This window comes from Diabrotica undecimpunctata, chromosome 9 (assembly GCF_040954645.1).
Source record: "Diabrotica undecimpunctata isolate CICGRU chromosome 9, icDiaUnde3, whole genome shotgun sequence".
In the NCBI taxonomy this organism is placed as follows: Eukaryota; Metazoa; Arthropoda; class Insecta; order Coleoptera; family Chrysomelidae; genus Diabrotica; species Diabrotica undecimpunctata.
Genome location: NC_092811.1, coordinates 99,803,223 through 99,824,876, shown reverse-complemented (window position 1 = coordinate 99,824,876; position 21,654 = coordinate 99,803,223). Strand labels below are relative to the sequence as shown.

Here is a 21,654-nt window from a genome sequence, read left to right as displayed (position 1 = left end):
TTAATACTATATCCAACAAACATCCTCTCGTCCAAAATATTCATGAGACATATCAGCTTCTTATAAGTACAATGAAATGAGAGAATGAAATAAGGTATATAAAAGAAACCCTAATAAATCCTATCGACGAATCTCCATGTGCATCTTTATAATCGTCAACTAATAGACTGGTACCTTGGGTTGATATATGCCGAGGAAGAGTTTCGTAGTATCACAAAGGACTTTGTTTCAACCGATATATACACACATTTTCGTAGACTGCTAGCAAGCATATGATTCGATAAAACAATGCAGACTATGGCTAGCAACATTAGAAATGGGAGTACCAAGAACATTAATAAAGATAACTCTTATGTGTGACAGACTCATATGCAGAGGTAAAGATAGTTAGGAGAACATCGATGCCATTTAACATAACATCAGGACTTAGATAAAGAGACCCCTTATCCCGTTGCTATTAAATTTGGCCTTAGAATATGCAATAAGTAAAATTTTATCTGAGCTAACAGGGGGATTTGTAAATCGAGGATCAAAACTATTGTTGACCTTTGCTGATGATCTAGATGCAGTCGCTAGTTCTACAAGAGACTTGAAAAAGGTGTTTTTACAACTCTAGGAGGAAACAGGTAGTTTGGGTCTTCGAATAAATGACGAGAAGACTAAATACATGTTAGTATCCAAGACCAAGAGTTATGCAGAATATATCTATTAATAACCACAACTGCGAAGAAATAAAAGAGTTTAAATATCTGGGGGCGGTAATCACAGATGACAGCCACATAGAAAAAGAGGTCTCAGCAAGGATAGCTGCAGGGAATAGAACATTATACTCCCTATCATCATTATTAAGATCTAAGCTGCTAAAAAGGCAATCTAAGTTAAGACTTGTACATGTCAGTTATTTGCCCAGTTGTTACGTATGGAAGTGAAACATGGACTCTACATCAGCAGGTAATAAATAAGCTGCTGGTATTGGAAAGGAAGGTTCTCAGAATAATATTTGTCCCTCAAAGAGATGAATTGACAGGAGAGTGGAGAAAGCGCCTGAATGCTGAAGTGGTGACTCTTTATGGTACTGAAAATATCATCAGACATGTAAACAAAACAGAAAGCTAATAAATGAAAGTTAATAAATGCAGAAATTGGAATAAAATATTGATTTAAAGAAATATAACAAGCATTTGACGTTTATAATATTACAGTATACTTAAAAAACCAGAATACTTTTCAAAACTTTCTTTGAAATTAAGGAAAAAGATACAATATAGATTCCACAATCCTAATAAACTATAATTTACCTCATCGAGGTCTAAAATTAAGTCTTTTTCATCTTCTTTTTCGTTCTAGCAATTAGGTAAAGTAAATTTTTATTAACACAATTTTAAATATTGTAGAATATTTATTCTATTAACAATAGTTCTAAAAATATTTTCTGGCTGCATGTTTAACACAGATATTTTAAGATAAGATTAAGCTATAATTAATTGTTAGAAAAATTACATTTTTTATTGTGTTTTGACCTTTCGATTTCCAATCTGGAAATCGTTTTCAAAAAATTTTTAAGTAGAAGTTGATTGCTAGAAGTTGAAAATAATCTTTAACCTATAAATTGTTATGATTTCCGGATTGGAAATCGATACGTCAAACTAAAAAATGTAATTTTAATTAAAAGTAATTATGGTTTAATCATCTTAAAAATATCTTTCCAAAATTATTAATTACTTTGATGAACAACGGTTAAAATATCAGCACTTGATTCACATTTTAAATGTGTGTGCTTTATGTCGTTTTTTAAATATTGTATAGTTAATCATTCGTATTGCTTTTGTAGATGCTAAAGGATTAAGCGAACCATCCAGAATCAAAACTCTTCGATATCAAATCCAAATCAATCTTGAAGATTACATCAGCGATCGTCAATATGACAGCAGAGGCCGCTTTGGAGAATTATTGCTGACTCTTCCACCTCTACAATCGATAACGTGGCAAATGATCGAACAAATCCAGTTTGCAAAGCTTTTTGGAGTAGCACACATCGATAGTTTGTTACAGGAGATGCTTCTTGGAGGTACATAATATTTTTTTTCTTCTGTTTTATTAGATCATTGGATTGAAATTTTATAATATGAGAATCGTGGTGTATCACAAACATAATTATATTTTACCACAGTTTTTAACCGATTTATACAAAAAGTGTATATTTGAAATAACAAAGAAATATGCTAAACGCAGTAAAATACTGTTCATGTTATTTGAGGTCGTCTATGTCCGAAATCACAACTTTTCAGGAGAGCAATTTGAAGTTTTTCAGAAGTTTAGTTTTCCATTAAATTTTTTTTCAAAGATCAACGTTATGCATACTTTTCAATTCATTCAGAAACTTTTACATTACTATAAAACTAATTTTTTTTGTTTCATTGTTTTAATAAAAATTTAGGTGGACATAGACTATTGCTGCATCAGAATTATTAGTGCAGAAGTAGTTTATCTGGACTTATGCTAGTTCTACACTAACAATATTCTTCATTTTTACAAAAAACACAGTTGCTATTTAAGTAAAGGGATGATTAAATAAATTACTACTGTTCATAAAAATACAAATATTTTATTAATACGTCGCTGATTAAAAAATAAATTATAAAAAAAATGATTCTTAAATTAAGTTCCCTTATGATTTTAAATTCAAATAGAAGTCATGGTACACGGTCGAAATGACCAATGATTTACATAGATATTTCAAATCCTCTAATTTCTTTGTAATAATAGGTAAACTTTCAGCATTCAACATTTGCAGGTCATTATATACTGATAAAGTTTTTCTTCTTGTCCTACGCTCAGTATTAATTCCGATAAAATTCACATCACTAAAAAACACATTATGACACGTACCTTCTGCCACTTGACCTTTTCTCCATTTCCATTTTTGTTCATTTTGGTACAAGTATGTTTTCTGAATTCAACAAAATCGTAAAATTCATTCATTTCGGTAACATTGTATAGAATTTTTCTACATGCTGTTCGTGCAATAAGGTACCACTGACTTGGCACGTATAGAGCAACATTTTTTGAAGCCCTTTCAGTATTACTATGTATCCTATTACCTTCATTTTGAGTATGTTCCTTTTCCAAGAAAAAGTGGGAAATTTTAATCTTATATCTTAACAGCTAGATCTTTATACATTACGACAATATTTCTGTTGAGATTTTGTCCTCGACAGTTGTCAAAAAAAAACACATTTCTTGTTTTCCTTTCGGAGCCTTTTCTTCTATTAATTTTTTAACACAGGAAACTACTTCATTGGATACTCTCTGTCCTTTTGTCTTATGCCACATGTAGCAATAACCTTTTTTTTTATGAAGATCATTAATACTCAGATTGTAAACAGAAAGCTTTCTACGATAATACAACTGAGACATCTAAATGTGGCGTTTGAAGAACTTGTTGCATATCAAAAGCTGCTGCAAAATAAGTATCATTTTCACATCTCTTCTTTGATTTTTCTTTTGTTTCCCTTGCAAGAATCTTGTTCTTTAAATGGTCTTTACTTAAATCTTTCATTTCATTTCTCTGTTCTTCATTGATGTTTTATGTTTTTCTCATAGATCACACAAATCCTTTTTTAGTTAGAAGAATCCAAAGTTAAAATTTGTGTTGAATAAAGATCTATACATTGACAACTTAGCGAATTGTTGAATATTTTTATTCACACAGTCTTCTTTATATAGTAGATCATACATTTTTTTATATTTAGATTTGAATCTAAATATTTCCTCTGTGAATCTTTTCGGCAATAATGGCTTTCTACCCTCGGAAACATATTGATATGATTTATCACTGACTGTTTTATTTTGTCAGATAATTTTGTAGCACAGACATTTTTCCTCTCTGATCTTCGCCAACTGTATTCAGTATTTTATCTCTTTTAGAAAATGCAGTTTTTACCAGATAATATGAAAGACACAATATATTCAGGAAAAACATTTTACAAACCCTTTCCTTCTTTTTAGAAGTACAAAGATAATATAAATAGGATGTAGACCTACGTGATTGTTTTTTTACTACTACTTGTCGACGTTTCTTTATCATCCTTATCATCAACATTATTAGTGCAGTCATCAGTTTTATTATTCCTTACTCGCGAGCTCATAATTGGTTTCTCCTTAAATTTAACAGAAATAAAATGCTACAATCTTAGCGTCTGGATACAGTTCGTCGAGCTCTTGATTAGTTCTTATCCCATATTGTACTGCTGCTCCATCAAGCACATGCACAAAGATCTATCGTAGGATTTTTTCCCAAACAGGTAATCGTTCTTCGTTTACCTTTGATATCGTCAACATTTTGCTATCATAATCACTACGGGTGGTATGGTTTTATATAGTAAATACGTAAATCCTCTGACATATACATATATTTAGTTTTGTTTTCTACTTCTCTGATTCTGAAATTTTGTGGAAGTTTTGAAAACAAAGTTTTCAGTGTTTTATTGTTACATTCTCTGATTCCTTCTCGAACCGACGAAAGTCTCCTTTATTCCTTAATCTAGTGTTTCCTATTAGACCGATATCGTCTGCAAATGCCAACAGTAGGTTTGATCTTTCCTGATGAAATGCTGTAGTCGATTTTTCGATTTTTACACTTCTGATTATGTGTTTCAGAGCTAAGTTGAAGAGCTGTGATAAACGTCCCTCTCCCTGTTTTAGTCCATTGTTTTTTTCAAATATCTCCAAGTATTATTGCCTAACTCTCACCTTCCATACACATTCGTATAAAATTGATAATAGTAATATTACATCTAGTAAAATTTCTTCTTCCTTGGCATGAACCAAAAATAAATAATGCCGCAGAACAATTGAAATATTTGCCGTAAAAATTCATAGGAAAATCATTGTCATCATCATCATTGGCTTTTACAACTCTTCGTGAGTTTTTGCCGCGTTTACTATTGCCTTCCATTGATTCCGATCCTGTGCTATTATTTCCCATGGCCTTACTTCCATCTTCTCCAGGTCTTCCCTGACTGCGTCTTTCCACCTTTTTCTAGGCCTTCCTGTCGATCTTCTACCATCTGGTCTTTCCCAAAACACATTGCTAATCAGTCTGTCGTCATCACTCCGTACCACGTGGCCTGCCCATCTTAATCTATTGTATTTTATGTATCTTACGATGTTTCCTTTCCCGAAGAGAGTCTCTATTTCATTGTTGTATCTGCTCCTCCATTCATTTGTCACGCTGTCTCTGCAAGGACCATATATAATTCGCAGGATTTTGCGTTCCCATACTAATAGCTTATTGATTTCTTTCTTTCTCAATGTCCATGTTTCACTTCCATATGTCACTGCTGGTCGTATTATGGTTTTGTACATTTGGATTTTGGCACGCCTTGAGAGAAGCTTTGACCTCATTAGATGTTGAATGGCAAAGAATGATTTATTCTCCGCCAGTATTCGTATTTCAACCTCCCGTTCTCCTGTGTTTTCACTGGTAATTGTTGCTCCTAGGTATTTGAATTCTTTGACCACCTCAAAATTATGATCGTTTATGGTAATGTTTTGTCTTATTCGCTGTCGTTCCTTTTTTGATACGACCATGTATTTAGTTTTTTCTTCGTTTATTTTCAGGCCTACGCTTAGTGTTGCTTCTTCAAAGTTCGATACTATATCCTTAACTTCCAGTGTTGTCTGTGCTACTGCATCTACATCATCTGCAAATGCGAGAATAATCTTTGCTCCTCTGGCAGTTATGTCTGGTTTGACTCTGGTATAGATTTTTCGCATTGCATATTCCAATGCTAGGTTAAATAGTAATGGGGACAGCGGGTCTCCCTGTCTGAGTCCGGTGCTTATGCCGAAAGCCTTTGAAGTTTTGCCTCCTATTCTAATTTGTGCAAAGGAATTGTTGACACACATTCGCGCAATCATGGTCAGCTTCTTTGGTACGCCTAACTCCTTCATTGCACTCCACAGTTTTAAGCGATCTATGGAATCATATGCTTGTTTGAAATCTATGAAGATCTGGTGTACTTCTTTATTATATTCCCAATACTTTTCTAGCATTTGTCTGATAGTAAATATTCGGTCGATTGTTGATCTTCCAGGCCTAAAGCCGCATTGGTAATCGCCAATAATTTCCTCTGTATATGGCAGTAATCGTTTTAGTACAACTGAAGCTAATATCTTATATGTAGTACCGATTAGTGAGATTCCCCTGTAGTTGCCACATGTATCCTTTCTGCCTTTTTTATGTATTGGCACGATAATACAGCCACTCCATTCTTTTGGCATTATTTCTTGTTCCCAGGCTTCTTTCATTAATTGGTGTATTTTAGTTCTAAGTTCATGCCCTCCTTTTTTAATCAGTTCTGCATCAATATTGTCTAGTCCCGGGGATTTGTCATTTTTTAGGGTTTCTATCGCCGTGATAATTTCTTCCAGGCTTGGCGGGGGTACTTCTATCTCGGCCGTTTGGTACTCACAATTTGCTTTATTTCCATCCGCGTCTACCTGGACATTTAGAAGACTTTCAAATCATTGTGGATGTATAAAAGTAACAAAGTAGTAGGAAAAGGAAAGAGTGTTGTTATTTATCGTATAAGGGAGATTATTACTACCATATTTAAAATATAATTTATGAAATTATCTTATGATTATGTACGATGCATCTAAAGAAGAAATATATTAATTATTGCGGATATTAGGAAATTTAGTTAAGCTTTAACCAACTGTTTTTTGCTGCATTTCGCTACAATTTAAAATCTTGAATGCGATATGTTTGTGATTTTTTCATTTCAAGAAATATATTATTTAAAATCATTATGTATAGAACAATTCACACTGATTTGAAATTTTCTATTTTTCAGATTATAGATCATTTCAAATCAGCTCTGTCCAATATGGATATAAAGTTTAAGAATAGAACAGTTTATCATAGATTGAATAGAAGACTTTGAATAGACTTGAAGATCTTCAAAGATGCTAAGTGAGCCAAATTAAATACATATTTTTTTAAAATTAATAATACTATTGTATAGTCTAAGAAACTGTGGTAAAATATTTGAATCAAAAACATTTTATATACTTTGTATATGAATATTGTTCAGATACTATTTTCTTGTGGCATGTTAATAAAATTTATTATTTTTACTGAGAATAAGTCACAATTTTACTTTAAAAAGTTTATTTAGACATATCGATTTCTACTTCGGAAAACGTCAAAATAGACTTATTTTAAAGTAAAAATTCTATCAGGCACGGCATTGCACCCATACCGTAACAAAATTATAGTGCCCCTGAGTGCGTCAGCTCTCTGAAGCTTCGCTGAGGCAATATTTTTCTCCTATTTCGTGCATCTCCCGGACACAATGGTGGTACACCTAGGGATTTGAGAGGGCTGCAGTTACAGCGCAAATCCCACCGTATGATGAGCCAGTTGTGGTGAAGCTGATAGGTGATTTGCCGATTGAGTATGCTGTATGTGTATTTTGTATTTGGGTAGATTGTATGTTTAAGTGTATCATGATCAATTTGCAAGTCTACGTGCATTAATCAGGGTAATCACATTGCTTCTTTTTTGATATCGATGGCTCGAATTGTGTTTCTCCATTTTTTATAAGTTCATTTGCTATTCCCACTTTTCTCAGAGTCTTATTTCTTAGTTTCTTTATGGCTTCTTGTAATTCTATTATAGAGTGTTTGCATTCATCTTTGGTAGTATGTTTTGCTCTATTAAGAATTTTCGTTTAATGCCCTGTTTAACAAACTCCCACGTATCATTTAGCAATTTGTAAAAATCATGTTCCATTTTTTACGATAATTTTTCTCATTGTTCTTTTTTCATCTTTCTCACTAATGTAGGAGTCTTAATGCGCATCCTCTTATATTCTTCGCAATCTTTTCATGTTATTTGCTATGTATATTTCATATAAGCATTCTTTTTTCTTTACATTTTAATTTAATTTCTTCACCAACCAAGTTTTGGAGATGTTGTACCTGTTTCTTATCGCCCTATAAATAATAGCTTGGTTAAGAGTTTGATCTCTGAACAAGTTAACAATTTCACAGTTTGTTAGCTGTCCAACTAAGGTGTAATGACTGAAACAATATGGGGATTATTATTACATTAATGACCATGCATAAAAATGCTGTAGAAATTTCAGAGTAAACTTTTGCTTAATTTGCTTGGTACCTAAACATAATACAAAGTATATATCGATTTAAAACTGCTTTACTAACACATAAAAATAACATCCATTATCATAAATCATCACATCAATTAATTAATTGCAGAACCGATTCTAGGCGCAAGCATCGACGCCACTCCACCGGCATTGGTCGTCCCGAACAACAATCACATCAACAACAATAACAACAGCTATCAGAGCACCAGTGACTCAGCTGACAGTCCCATCACCTCGCCTCTGGCTACACCCAATAGCCCACAGGATCACTTGATCAACAGCAACGTGGCTAGTCCATCTGGCCCACCATCTAGCGTACTAGGACTACGTGAGATGGTGCCATTGGACGATGCCGTGCATTATCCGATATCGTTCAAAGAAGAGCCGCTGAAGGAGGAACAGCATAGTTTTTAGGTTATGGACTTTTTTAAAGTCTTTATTAGAAGTTTGTTTTATACTGGAAATGTTTTGCTTGTGGAGAATTATGAACTGTCCTTTTTTAGAAGATAAAATATATTACAATAAATTTAACAGTCATTTTTATAATACTCTTCACAAAGTAAGGAGAAAAGGAAATACTTATATTTAAATAGGGTCTCTACATTTATAATAATGGACAGAGCACTCCTTGGAATATTTTTCATCTATGCCTAAAGAAGGTCTTAAATATTTGTGAACAATTTCCAAATCAACACAAAACATTTTCAAAATTATGTAGTACATTAAAAATACCCTTATGTGGTATTTTTACATATATGTATAGCGTTAATAATCATATTGATTGACAAGTAGTTACCTATTTCTTTTGTGTACATATTTTACCTTCACTGTTAAGTTTTTGGTTAGGGTTATTTGTAAAAAATGGCGTAATTGGATATAATGTTACTGTAAGACTGATATAAGCGTGCTATCAGAAATTCTGTGCCTTGTTAAATGTCAATTAGTACCATATTTAACTGAAATGTTAAAATGGCGAGTGAAATGCTCAGACACACACATACATACACAATTGATGACATCGTGCCTTTCTCAACATTTACAATTGCTCAGCTTTCCATAGATTCATCGTTTAGAACCGTCAAAAAAACTAAAAAAAATCTAATTAAAATATCTTGTGAAATAAAACTTACATGATCTAGAATTTTAACCACTTCCACAAAATAGTATATACATAACTTAACTTCTTTGCTATTTTAATAATAAAAATTTTAATTAACATTTTTTTTATTTACGTGACAATTGTGGTTTGTTAAATGTGAGTAGGTACATAATATTTATGATTGCTGAAATGTTTGAATTGCTAACCTGCCTCATTTGAATGTAAATTCCATAACCTACTCTAATTACGATTTTAATCGATAGACTTTTTTAGGTAGATATTTTTAATAGTTAGTAAATATATCAATCAGCAGCTGTAGCATCCTAATAGTTTCTACCATTCATACAATACCAAGATTACAATATTATAAAATTTTATATTTTTTATAATGCAAGTTTACAATCTACTCCACGGTAAAATTAGGGGAATGAATATGTGTTTTAGTAGGTTTTTACCGGACACAGTCTTCACAGACACATTTTAGTCTTCTTGTTTTAAGTATTGATCGACTAGGAGTTATATTTTATTAAATTTTATTTATTCGATTTTCAGATCCTTGTGTAATTTTTGCTTTGTTTCATACCAAACTTTATTATATCATACGAAGTGTTTTAAATTGAATGAAAATAAGTATTTGATAGCTTACTGCAGCCCCACAATTCGGTCCAAGAATTTCTTGATATTTGACGTCAATATTCCAAGTATTCAGAATAGCAGCAAGCAAAGTTAGGATAGCCATGTTGATCGCCAACATCCGGAACGGATAGGCATCGTAAGAAGAAGAAATCCAGGTACAGGATTAATATTTATGAGGTGGTCTGCTTCTTTTTATCTACATTCCGGTTTTTAAATGTACATGCTCGTCTGGTATGGATCTATGGAGTGAGTTACAACGAGACGCAAGCTCCTATTTCTTGCGGAACTACTTATCCATAAGTCGTACCAGCGTATTCTAGTCTAAGTAGCAGTTCTATTCAAATTTTACACTGCTATGTTAGCCTTTTCATTTTCTGGCCAGAGTTTGAACCATCGATCCACTAGATCACTCAGTAAAGCGAATGCGATTCGTCCGCCTGGTTCGCTTAGCTATCTGACCGACCTGCTTTTTTATGTTAAATATTATTTAGGACTTTCTATAGTCCGGCACGATTCGAGAAAATAACTGTCTGCATGCTACAGCCCTTAAAGGATCTTGTTCTTCTCAAGGTGTCTGCTCCATTCTGCCTGTGTCTTGCTTGAATTTTTCAGTTGGCACCGAGCACTACAGACTTAAAAAAATCCATAAACTAACATTACTGACATTGCATATCAAGTTTATAGACTGACGAATCTATTTTTCATTTTTCCGAATTGTGAAATCCATTTAAATTTAAAAATTCCAGTAAATATTGGCGACTAGTTAGTGACTCTATCTCTGATTTTGTTAATTATTTCTACACATTTTACAGAAGAGTAGATAAAAATACAAGAATGAAAGTTTGTACCTTGAACTTAAAACTGATTATCCAACGTTTGTCTTCCATTTTTGTAGTCATCTTAAAAGGTTACCCATGTGGTATTGTAGATTTTCATCAAGTCCGCTAGAGCTTTTATAATGTCGTCGCGTCGATTTGAGAAAAGTCTGCAGTAAATATTAGATAAAAGATACAGAAGGAGAGGGCCAAGTGCGCTACCCTGAGAGAGTCAGAGAATAATTATTATTAAGACAATAATGCAAAGGTTTATATATATATATATATATATATATATATATATATATATATATATATATATTTGAAATTTTAGAGTCGTTTATAGATTGGTGTCTACGAAGTTTTAACCAAAATTAATAAATATACACTCCCATTATTTATGATTATTCTTGTTTCTTCAAATAAAAAGTGTGTTACATTAAGTAAATTAAGTTTATTTGAGCTATTAGTAGTAGTGAGGTAGGAATTTTTGTTTTGTATGTTTTCGACAATGATTCTGTCAAAATGTTCACAACCTGGGTGAATGGACTATAACAGCATATTGTGCAACAATGTCACGATGTGTTGCCAACATGTATGACTGTACGCCTGACGTTATTTCAAGATTACTGTGAGAAATTCAAATTTTAGCAACATTAAAAAATTAATCAAGACAGGTATAACATTTTAGACAGTCTTTCGAAATTTTATTGCTTTGTTATTATATTTATAACACATCTTTTTTTTTACTTTTATTATCGTCTTTAAGTAATTAATTGAATATATATATATATATATATATATATATATATATATATATATATATATATATATATATATATATCAGACTTGAAAAATATTTGGTAAATCTTTGAGTTTTTATCGCTGGTGATTGGTTAGGTTAGGAACACAGTACATTGCACATTATCAATGACATTTTTACGTCGTCACAGTACAACTAACTGTTAGGAAATTCCCTAACAATAATAATAATTATTTTGACTTACATACATCATATTTTCAGTAGTAATATCCCTAGGACATTGATAACAGACGAGATAATTTCATGACAATCGAAAGCTCGTTCCTTGGTAACAGCACGAAGCCGAAGGTTGAGTGCTGTTACCAAGCAACGAGCTTGAGAAATTTGTCATGAAATTATGAGGCATTCATCAATGTCCGAGGGATATTCGGCGGATAATTTTTCGAAAAAAAAATCATAACTCAACATAACGAAACATTTATTTATTAAAAGTACAGTTAGTGACAGTACAATTATTAAAATTTAAGTTAACATTAGATTTGTTGCTGTTCTCTACTATAGAAGATCTATTACCACGCATAATATTTATAATCTTGTTGTGGTGTTCTTGATCGAGATTCAAGTATGGTTTTATAGAATTCTGATTGCCATGACCAGTAATTTGAAGTTCCATGTTCCATGAAGTGCCATGAACTCGATCGTGTTGTCATAGGGATTGAAAATTGCACTGAATGCAATTATCAGTCTAATGTTGACATGATTGGGTGAAATTGTTCCACATGACACAAAATGACGAAATTTGAATGGTTGTTAGAACAGTCGAAAAATTATCAATAAAATAAAACTTATAGAAAAAATTGGTACTTAAAAACAATAATTTAATTTAATATTATTGGAGAAACAATACGCTGCCTTATCTTTAATAGGCCTTTTCATCACAAACTTGTATCAGCAATTTTTTTCGTACTGTTTGTTGTAAACAAGCGTGTTAGGTTAGGTTAGTAATATAAATAACAATAAAGTACTTGTGAACACATAACTAGGATAAAAAATACTAAGGAAAGTATAGTTCTAGTAAATGATTTATAGCATATATCATAGATAGATGCTATAAATAAATAAATAAAGTTTTGTGTAATGTGGACTATCTAAAATACTGTGAAAAGGCAAGTATTTAGTCTGTTTCATTTAATTAAAATGCGAAAATAAGTTAGAAAATCAGTTTATAATAATTGTAACGTTTCATTAAATATATTTCTAATTTCCTATATTCTTTGCTATTCCGACAATACTGCAAAAATGTCAGCGTCAAAATTTGATGATGTGCAATTAACTTTAAAGTAAATAATGTGTATACTGATTTTTTCAATACAAATATTTATTTATTTCATTATCGGACTGGCTTGATATTATTAATTAATAACAAAAAGTAGTCCTCTCTAAAATTTTATTATACATAATTTTACATTCCAAAATCTATTATACCTATAACCGTTGTTAAATTTCTAAATTATATGAAAGAAAATTAAATATTTACAGTAAAAATGTAAATATTCTATTTTAATTAAATAGCACTTGTTTTTATAAGCACATGTATTGTTTTTTGTTCAAATTATGTTTATTATTTCTTATTTTGGTACCTCCTTAGCTATCCCCCATTGTAGAATCACCGTTGTTATCAAAACGTGATCACAATTGTAGTTATTTAAATGTTACACACTCAAAGCCTCTAGTAGCAGTTTTTTTTTTCTCTAAATACCCCATGAATAGTAATTTATTAGACTACAATCTGATCAATTAACATAATATAATGATGTTCTGAAACTATTTTCTTGTGGCATCTTAATGAAATTACTACGTTTAATGGGAATAAGCCACAATTTAAGTTTAAAATGAGTTTATTTTGACGTTTCGATTTTCTACTACGTAGTAAATAGGAAGTCGCTGGTTCACTTTGACCTTTGACCTCCTTCGCGCATACAGTTATTACGACCATTCAAATCATCCGAGGCTTGAACCGTAGGCGCATCCGCTTCGCGCACATAATTTTAAATTCATAACCACAACTTACAAATTCATAAACAAAAACGTAGTTAAACAGAGAACGTCCAACCCACAAATTATCAAAAAAGAATTTCCGTAGTGGAAATCGAACGTCAAAATAAACTTAAATTTTGGCTTATTCCCATTAAAAGTAGTAATCATTTAATGATAAACATGTTTTGTTTCATGATTTTATTTTGGAATCTTTGAATTTTTTCATTGAGTAAAGTTGTGTCATCAAATATTTCATTTGCATAACTTTACAGCTAAATACTAGGTGTCGCTATTGACATGTAGTCAATTTCTTTATCTTAATTGATTTTCACTAGTTTTTCTTTTTCCATTCTGTTAGTATCTTTATATTAGGAGAAGAGGGGGTGTTACACACAGTGTTACATAGTGTTACATAAATGTCTTAATTCGATGTCATTTTGAAAGGATTTCATTAAAAATAAAATGTTTAATATCTTACAACTCGTTTGGAGTTGAGGCATACTATGATATAATCAACTACAGGAAAAACTTACATGACTAGTCGGTAAAAACGATTTTGTAGAGAAAATACAATTGGAACATTGTGTCCTACTAGTGGGGAACAGTGTTATATACTATGGGGTACACTGTTGCACAAGGAATACTCGGATGACTAATGAGAATTTATATTAAATACCATTTATTTATCGTAACATTTACATACAAACAATATAAGATTTATTTTAATACATTATAATAATTTTGAAAATTTACAGGAAAAACCAGTATTTCACTTCTGCGTGCTGTCTGACCTGAAGGTTTGGGAGTTGGCAATTTTAAAACAACTTGGGATACGTTAAATATGTAGTTTTCATCGGAGGAAATAAACGTGAACTTGGAAAATAAACGACGGATATAAATAACTTTCACTGTAGTTTCAGTTTTGCCAATAATATGTCCTATTTCTATGCGTTTTGGGACACCTTCTTTAATGAGAACATAATCTCCATCGTTTATTTCCATATTATCGTCGTAATCCATTTGGGATATCTCTTCGTCATTACTTATAAACGATCCCATACTTGATTCAGTATGAGCACAAGAGAAAGATTCTTCCTATTTCTCTTCCATATCTCGAAGTTTACGTGTGTTTGATTGAAAACCGTTTCTTTTAACAACTTCTTTTCGCTTTCTGTCATTTTCTTTATCAAACTTTATCAAACTTCCCTATATGAACCACTTTCTCGATATGGATTTAAATTTCTGAAACTATACATTGTTTTAAAACCAGGGATAGCAACTGACACCTACAACGAAGAATTTCTAGTCTATCGTGACATTTTTCTAGATCAAGGCAGTGGTGTTTTGAATTTGTAGAAAATTATGATGGATAATATAAAAAGTACTAAACAACTAACCTGCTTTGCTGGTTCAGTTTATTGTGTACATTATGATTAAGTACTGCGACTTTTGGGAACGTAAATTAATGAATATTTATTTTCATCGATTTTTGCAATTATATATGGTATTGTTTGTATCGTATCTCTTTTAATTACTAATATTTTTAATTGTGTTATAGCTTTTCCATACACTTTTTCGTATTAAGACATTTTTAAGTAAAAAATGAGGAGATCCTTAAGTGGTAGACATTTATTATTATATAAAATTTAAACAAATATTGGTATTTTATAGAAGTATATACAAGCAATTGTTGATTATAGTGCCATTTTATATCTGTTTCACTTATTACGGAACAATTTTGTAGGAAAATCGATATTAGTTGCAGTATTCTTGTTTTTGTTTAAATTTTCCATCCAATATTTAAGTAATCAAATAAAACTTCCTATATAAAACAAGAAGTTCTAATGTTTATCGGATCGGTACTCGTTCGTAAATTAGTAGGTACCACTAGTTCGGTTTTTTGTTTTTTTTTTAACGTAAAAAACTCAAATTATTCATTGAATTTTATAAAAAAAAAATGCTTTTAAAAAAATCGTCTGAAAATCAAAATATGAAAATCGTTTCTCAAAAAATTTCCAAGATTTAGTATCAGTAAACTGAATAAACAATAAGATTATAATGTATTTTAAAAGTAAGAAACACACATACACAACAAAGTAAATCCTAGCTCCAGGTATCCTGAGATTTCCAGAGTAAGGTGTTCTCGTCTTAAGAGATCGAAGAAACACGCCTCGTAGAGACGGTAGCTCCATGAAGCATAAACTTCCACCATCCCTCGCAGACATATCGTTGGGGGGGAAGGGGGTATTTCCTGCTTTTTGATTTTGGTTGCTCTGGAAAATGGGCAATCCTGTGGTGATGCAGCTTTCTTCCTTATTTACCTTTCTTTTTGCGAATCTTCTAGAATTTCCTCTTCTCCAAATGTCTGCTCGTTCAGAGAGTCATTGACGTTGGTTTTGGCCTTGGTCACTGGCTCTCCGCACATTGTCGTCCGCTATAAGAGAAATTACTATAGGCTCTATTCTGCTGTCAATAATGTGATCAAGTTCCCACATGTTCTTTTCAATTTCCCGAACGTTATTACTACATTTTTTCCAATTTTCTGTTATTACGTCCGATATTGTTTTATTTCGAGCATCGTTATCTTTGATTTGAGCCCATATCAACTCTATCGGATTGATGGGGTGGTAAGCAAAGTATTTCAGTACCTAGTTTTCTGGCTATCTCCTCAGTATTGCATTTGTTATAATTTTGTTTATGGAAATTGGCAATATTTAATAATTCTGCTTTTGTCATTGTATCGTTAGTTTAGTTCCTTAGAAAGTAACTCAATTCATGTAAACCTTTTCATAGTTTGGTTCTAGTTATCGTGGGCAAATCAGTATCATCGGTAATAGTTTGTACAACTTCATCTAAAGTTGACATTTGCTTATTAAAAAAAAAAGCGAATTGACTATCCTAAGATTGGCATTTTTAAAACAATCATCCAGCTCAACTTTTAATAATTCTGGTCTCCCTGGCTGGGTGAATTATACCAAGCTTTTTTGTAACATTTTATATATAGTTGATTTTCCATATCCTATTACTGTAAACAACATTTCGACTATACTTGTCAATTAGAAAGATTCTGTTGCCGAAGATAATTGTAGACATTTAGTATAACGCCTCCATTCTTTTGGAGTTATGTTTGGTTATCCCTGCTGATTCTTATTTCATGACCCAAATACGTATATTTCTCCACCAGTTCTACCACTTTGTTTTTAAATGGTTATTGGGGACCATATTTGTCATAAACTTAGTTTTGGTCAAGTTCATTCTGAGGCCCACCTTCGAACATGCAGTCCAATTCATTTAACATATCTGTGGCTTCTCCTAAATTATCTGTGATAAGGACAATGTCATCTGCGAAACGGAGATTATTAAGTTTTTCGAAATAACACTCTTTTAGTTACGTGATAAATGGTCCATGTTTAATTTTTTGAATGGTCTATAATCACAAATTGATTCTATATTTGATAAAATTCACTCACTATAAACTTTCACAAAAGATCATACTGTAATAATGTCAAACCTCTTTATTTGCTTACAATTGAGTAGAGAAAACTATTCTCGTTATAATAAAAGAACCCCAACAAATTAATATAATTTCTTGATGTACATATATGACCTGTTTACTTATCTCATCATCTATTCTAACATTAGCAGATAGAACACGTTTTAGGATGATATCCTATTAATTGTTTATCTAAACAAATGACAAAAGTTGTAGCTAAAGCTGAAATTTTGCCATTGTAGGGCAAGCACAGGTACTAAAAATTTGTATTTTTCTAGCTACTTGATGTCATTTTTGAAATAGTATGATATATAAAAAAATTTACTACAGTAATATGATTTTCCTACAAATAAAGCACCTGTTGTTAAATTTTAGCTGATGTATGTATTTCGTTATAGATGATTTATTAAACTTTTTATAGTTTATTACCATTTGCTCAATGATATAAAAGAATATTTAGTCAATTGATTATTAAAACAATGTTGAATTTCGCCACATATAACCAGCGTAAAAAATGTCAAAAAAGGAACTTAGTAAACCCCAAATAATTGTTTTAGAATGGGTTAAATGTACAAATATATAGCATATAACCGTTTTTTTTTTTCATATTTTGTGATTTTGAATATTAATATCCGGTCTGCATTTTTTTATTACTGTTACATTTAGTCAAATTTATACTTGTTTACAGTGTTAAACCTTTTTATCTCCTGTTTAAATAGTTAAAAATGTTTACATACTTAAATCAACTATTAGACTGTTTGTTTTTATGTGTAACTTTGAATTTTTATATAAATTTAACTTTTCTTCGAGATTTTCGATCCTTTAATCGAAAGTCATTAAATAAATTTAAAAACATATTCGAGAGAATGATCGTTTTGGTAAATTTTATCAGATTTTGGTAGTGGTGTACTCAAAGTCTGTCAAAATATTAATTTTTATGATATAGACAATAATTAACTCTGTAAACAAGTTGAAATAAATAAATGGTTTTTTTTTTCAAATTACCATTATCAAATGGTTGTTTTCTTTTTTATTAAAGAAAGATTTTATAGTATATTCACAAAATCTTACTTTTGATCAAATAAGCCATTCATAAAATTGCAAATATTTTGACATCTTTAGATTATTGACAATTGAGTATTGTCTGAAATTTAAGTGTGAAATATACTAGAAAACCTTTACAGCAAACACTAATTATGGTAAAGGTTACTTCTTTGTAGATATGCCAAAAAATAAATTCCAAGATTCCAATCGATTCGTTGGTTGGAAAGGCCTGATGATTTGAGATGAAAATACGTTATTTGCACAACTATTAGCAACCTTATCATAATTAACGTTTGCTGTACTTTAATAGATACCGTACGATAAATTTTTCATCATTTTTTTGCACACCATCATTTGTACTACACAAGAGAATATTTCAATTTCTTAAAGCAAGTACCTAAATGTTATTTTTTGTTAATTCTTATGTGTAAAAACTGTACTAACTGTCTTGACTTTGTTACAACTTATAATAGTTTTAGAACCAATTTAAGTAATAAAAATAGTTTGGGCTGTATGTTTACAAGCGCATACATATTTGTGACATTGAACTAGCAAAAATTTACGTTTTGTGGTTGAATTCCTGTAAGTTTGTCCTCAAGTGAATGATAATTTCAGCCAATTACTAAAGAAAAAATTTTAACGGTGTTTTCGAGGCCTAATTTCGTTTAGTTAGGCCTTAGTTCCTTTAGCTTTTAGCTTATGAATGCGAATAATTTTTTATGGTGGTACCCTGTCATCACTTATGCCTCAAAAATTATATCATAAAATCGATAGTTATCCACCATTTAATAAACATGGAATAACCTAGAAAATCTTCTCTCTACACGTGATTACTTGGCAATCGAAAATTAAAGTTTATACAGAGATGGTTAAAAGGAGCAATAAAATCATTTTATATGGTTGGAGGAATCTGGATTAACCTGGGTTTAAATATTAATTAAGCCTATTATATCAACTTGAATAATTGTTAAACGTTGGTCTTTAAACAAATCTTTTGAAGAATAAATTTTTCAACTTCTCGAGACTACTTTGGAGATGAAAACTAGATCTTTGTCTTACTTCCCGTTATATTTATATTTTGCGGGATATTTATTTTTGGTTGTAGTATAAAGTTGATATTAATCTTATACCCCGCTGGTCAATATTTGCATTTATAAAGTTTTCCATGGGTTTGTCATAAAACTTTGCTATAATCTATAATGTCACTAATATCGACCTCTAATTTCGGGTATAGCCTGGTATAAATTATTTTTAAAATGATTTTATTAAGGGTAAAATCGAAGGAAAAAGGAGCCCTGGTACACGGCAAATATCCTACTGAAAATATTTGCGACTGGGCAGGGTTAAACACGCAGACACTTTTGAGCAATTTGCAATGGTTATAACCAACCTTCATTAGTGGATACGGCACTGAAGAAGATGACATGAGGCTTATTGTGGTTGCTGCATTCTTTTGATATTGCTTTTTTCGGTACGCGTATGAATGTCAGTACGCAGAAGAAATAATAGATGATTACAAGTGTAGCTTCCGACTGGGAAGATCAGCAATAGACCAGATCTTTATCTTGCGCCAAATTTCAGAAGAGGGTTGGGAATACAACAAACATATACATCAAATTAAAACGGGAGGATTATCCTAGATGTGTGTGCAGGATTCACGTGCACGCATCAGAATTGACAACATCACGTCAGATGAATTTCAAATCAAAACCTAAGACAAGTCAATCCACTTTCACCTTTGTTATCCAACTGTGCTTTAAAAGAACAACCAGAATTAACAAATGGCTTCATTGCCAAGGAACGAAGATACTGTTAGCTTTTGCTGATGATGTCGACTCAATTTCACAATCCACCAGAGATGCGAAAGAAATTTTAACCCTTTTTGAAAGCGAGACCAGGAACGTATGCCTTATGGTCAAAAAAAATATGACCAAGTACATGGTCGTTACCAAAAATTCAACACTAAGAATTAGACAAAACATTTCGGTAAATGAATACAATTTCGAAGTTGTCAAAGAATTTAAGTACTTGGGAGCAGTTATAACAGCTGAAAATAGTTACGAAAAAGATGTAGCAACTAGAATCATGGCTAGTTATTTGTCGCTACTTAAATCAAAATTGCTCTCAAAGACAGGTAAACCAAGGGTATATAAAACTGTAATTCGCCCAATAATAACGTATGGAGGTGAAGCTTGAACACTGGAGCAGCGTGAAACAACACAATTAATAATCTTAGAATGGAAGATCCCCCAGATGATATTTGGGATTTGTAGAGACGAGATAATAGAAGAGTGGAGACGAAAACATTACCAGGAACTCCAATCACTATGGAGAAGAAAACATAGTTCGATACATTAAGGCGAATCGGATAAGATGGGTAGGACATGTACTGAGATCTAATGATGAAAGACTACTAAATACAACCTTCTGGGAAAGGCCCGATAACATAAGGTCAGTTGGTCGCCCAAGAAAAGATAGAAGTATGTAGTAACGAGCGATCTACTTAAGATGGGGGTACAACAATGGGAGATTGCTGCACAAGACCAGCAAAAGTGAAGGAAAATAGTTAACGCGGCCGAAACCCACTTAGAGTTGTAAAGCGAAGAAACAATCGAAATAGAAAGTTCGGGTAATCATAAACTCATATTGCTTTGTTTGTGTATTAAAAATATTTTTTTCTTTACCCGTATTAGTTTATTTTAAATATGTTTTCTTGCCCACCTTTCATTTTCTTCCGTTGACAGAACAATTTATGTAGTATTTTTATTGTTTTTTTCTTTTTATTAGAAGAAATATATTACTCTAAGAGATGTATTGGACAGGTCACCAACCTGATGGTCCGACCAAATTCAGAATTCAGCGGACTATTCAACGAAACAGTTATATAGAGATCATTCAGCTTAGAGCAGTTGAAGATAGAGATCAATGGAGAAAATGTGTTGGGAGTATTGGAGGAAATCACGATAATCAATAATGGGGAAATACAAAAGGAGGAGAAAGAATGGATCTATTCGCCAAATTTTAAACAACTTTTTTTAAATTTTTTAAAAGTTTGCAGCTGCTTGAATGTTTTCAAATCTATGGTAATTTTTCTATGCAAGTATCTAACAACCCCTTTTTCTTTTTTTATTAACTTCTTTCTATATTGATATATTCGTTTTCTAGATATGTCTACATTTTTGTTTTCATTTTTGAGTTTTTCCTTTAACATACACCTAAAACTTGAAAGTTGGAGTGCTGACCAGACATATTAATATTCTCTCTAAAATTTTATAAAATTTAAGGATTTGTAATTAGAAAATAAATTGATTTTGTCAGTATAATATTAAAAAAAATTAATACATACGACTAGGAATAAGTACTAAAAGAAAGAATTGAGGCAGTAATTTTAGCTTTTGGTTATTGCATAGAATATTCGCGTGATGGCAATCTTATATTACTTCAACTACACCAAAATTATGCAGTAATATAATTCAAAGAAGTATATTTTATAGCTGCTCAAAGAATGAAGTCGTTTTAAATTGTGGTATATATTGTTTTGTATATATAAATGTATTTATGTTAGGTAATATACACTTTATAGGTTTTTG

General features: G+C 31.5%; 1 protein-coding gene across 12 annotated transcripts in view; it reads left to right on the top strand.

Moving 5' to 3' along the window:
• Hnf4 (Hepatocyte nuclear factor 4) overlaps nt 1-21,399 on the top strand; it is a 290,760-nt gene extending 269,361 nt beyond the window's left edge. For 9 of the 12 annotated variants that reach the window (XM_072543888.1, XM_072543887.1, XM_072543885.1 and 6 more), the window contains exons 8-9: nt 1,832-2,068; nt 8,287-21,399. In XM_072543888.1, coding sequence (XP_072399989.1) covers nt 1,832-2,068; nt 8,287-8,591 — 542 coding nt within the window. In that variant the 3' untranslated portion in view covers nt 8,592-21,399. Of the gene's footprint in view, nt 1-1,831; nt 2,069-6,860; nt 6,980-8,286 lie in introns of all 12 variants that reach the window. The other 3 variants (XR_011952009.1, XR_011952008.1, XM_072543886.1) reach the window with 3 other exon arrangements.
• Nucleotides 21,400-21,654: the final 255 nt, after the last annotated feature.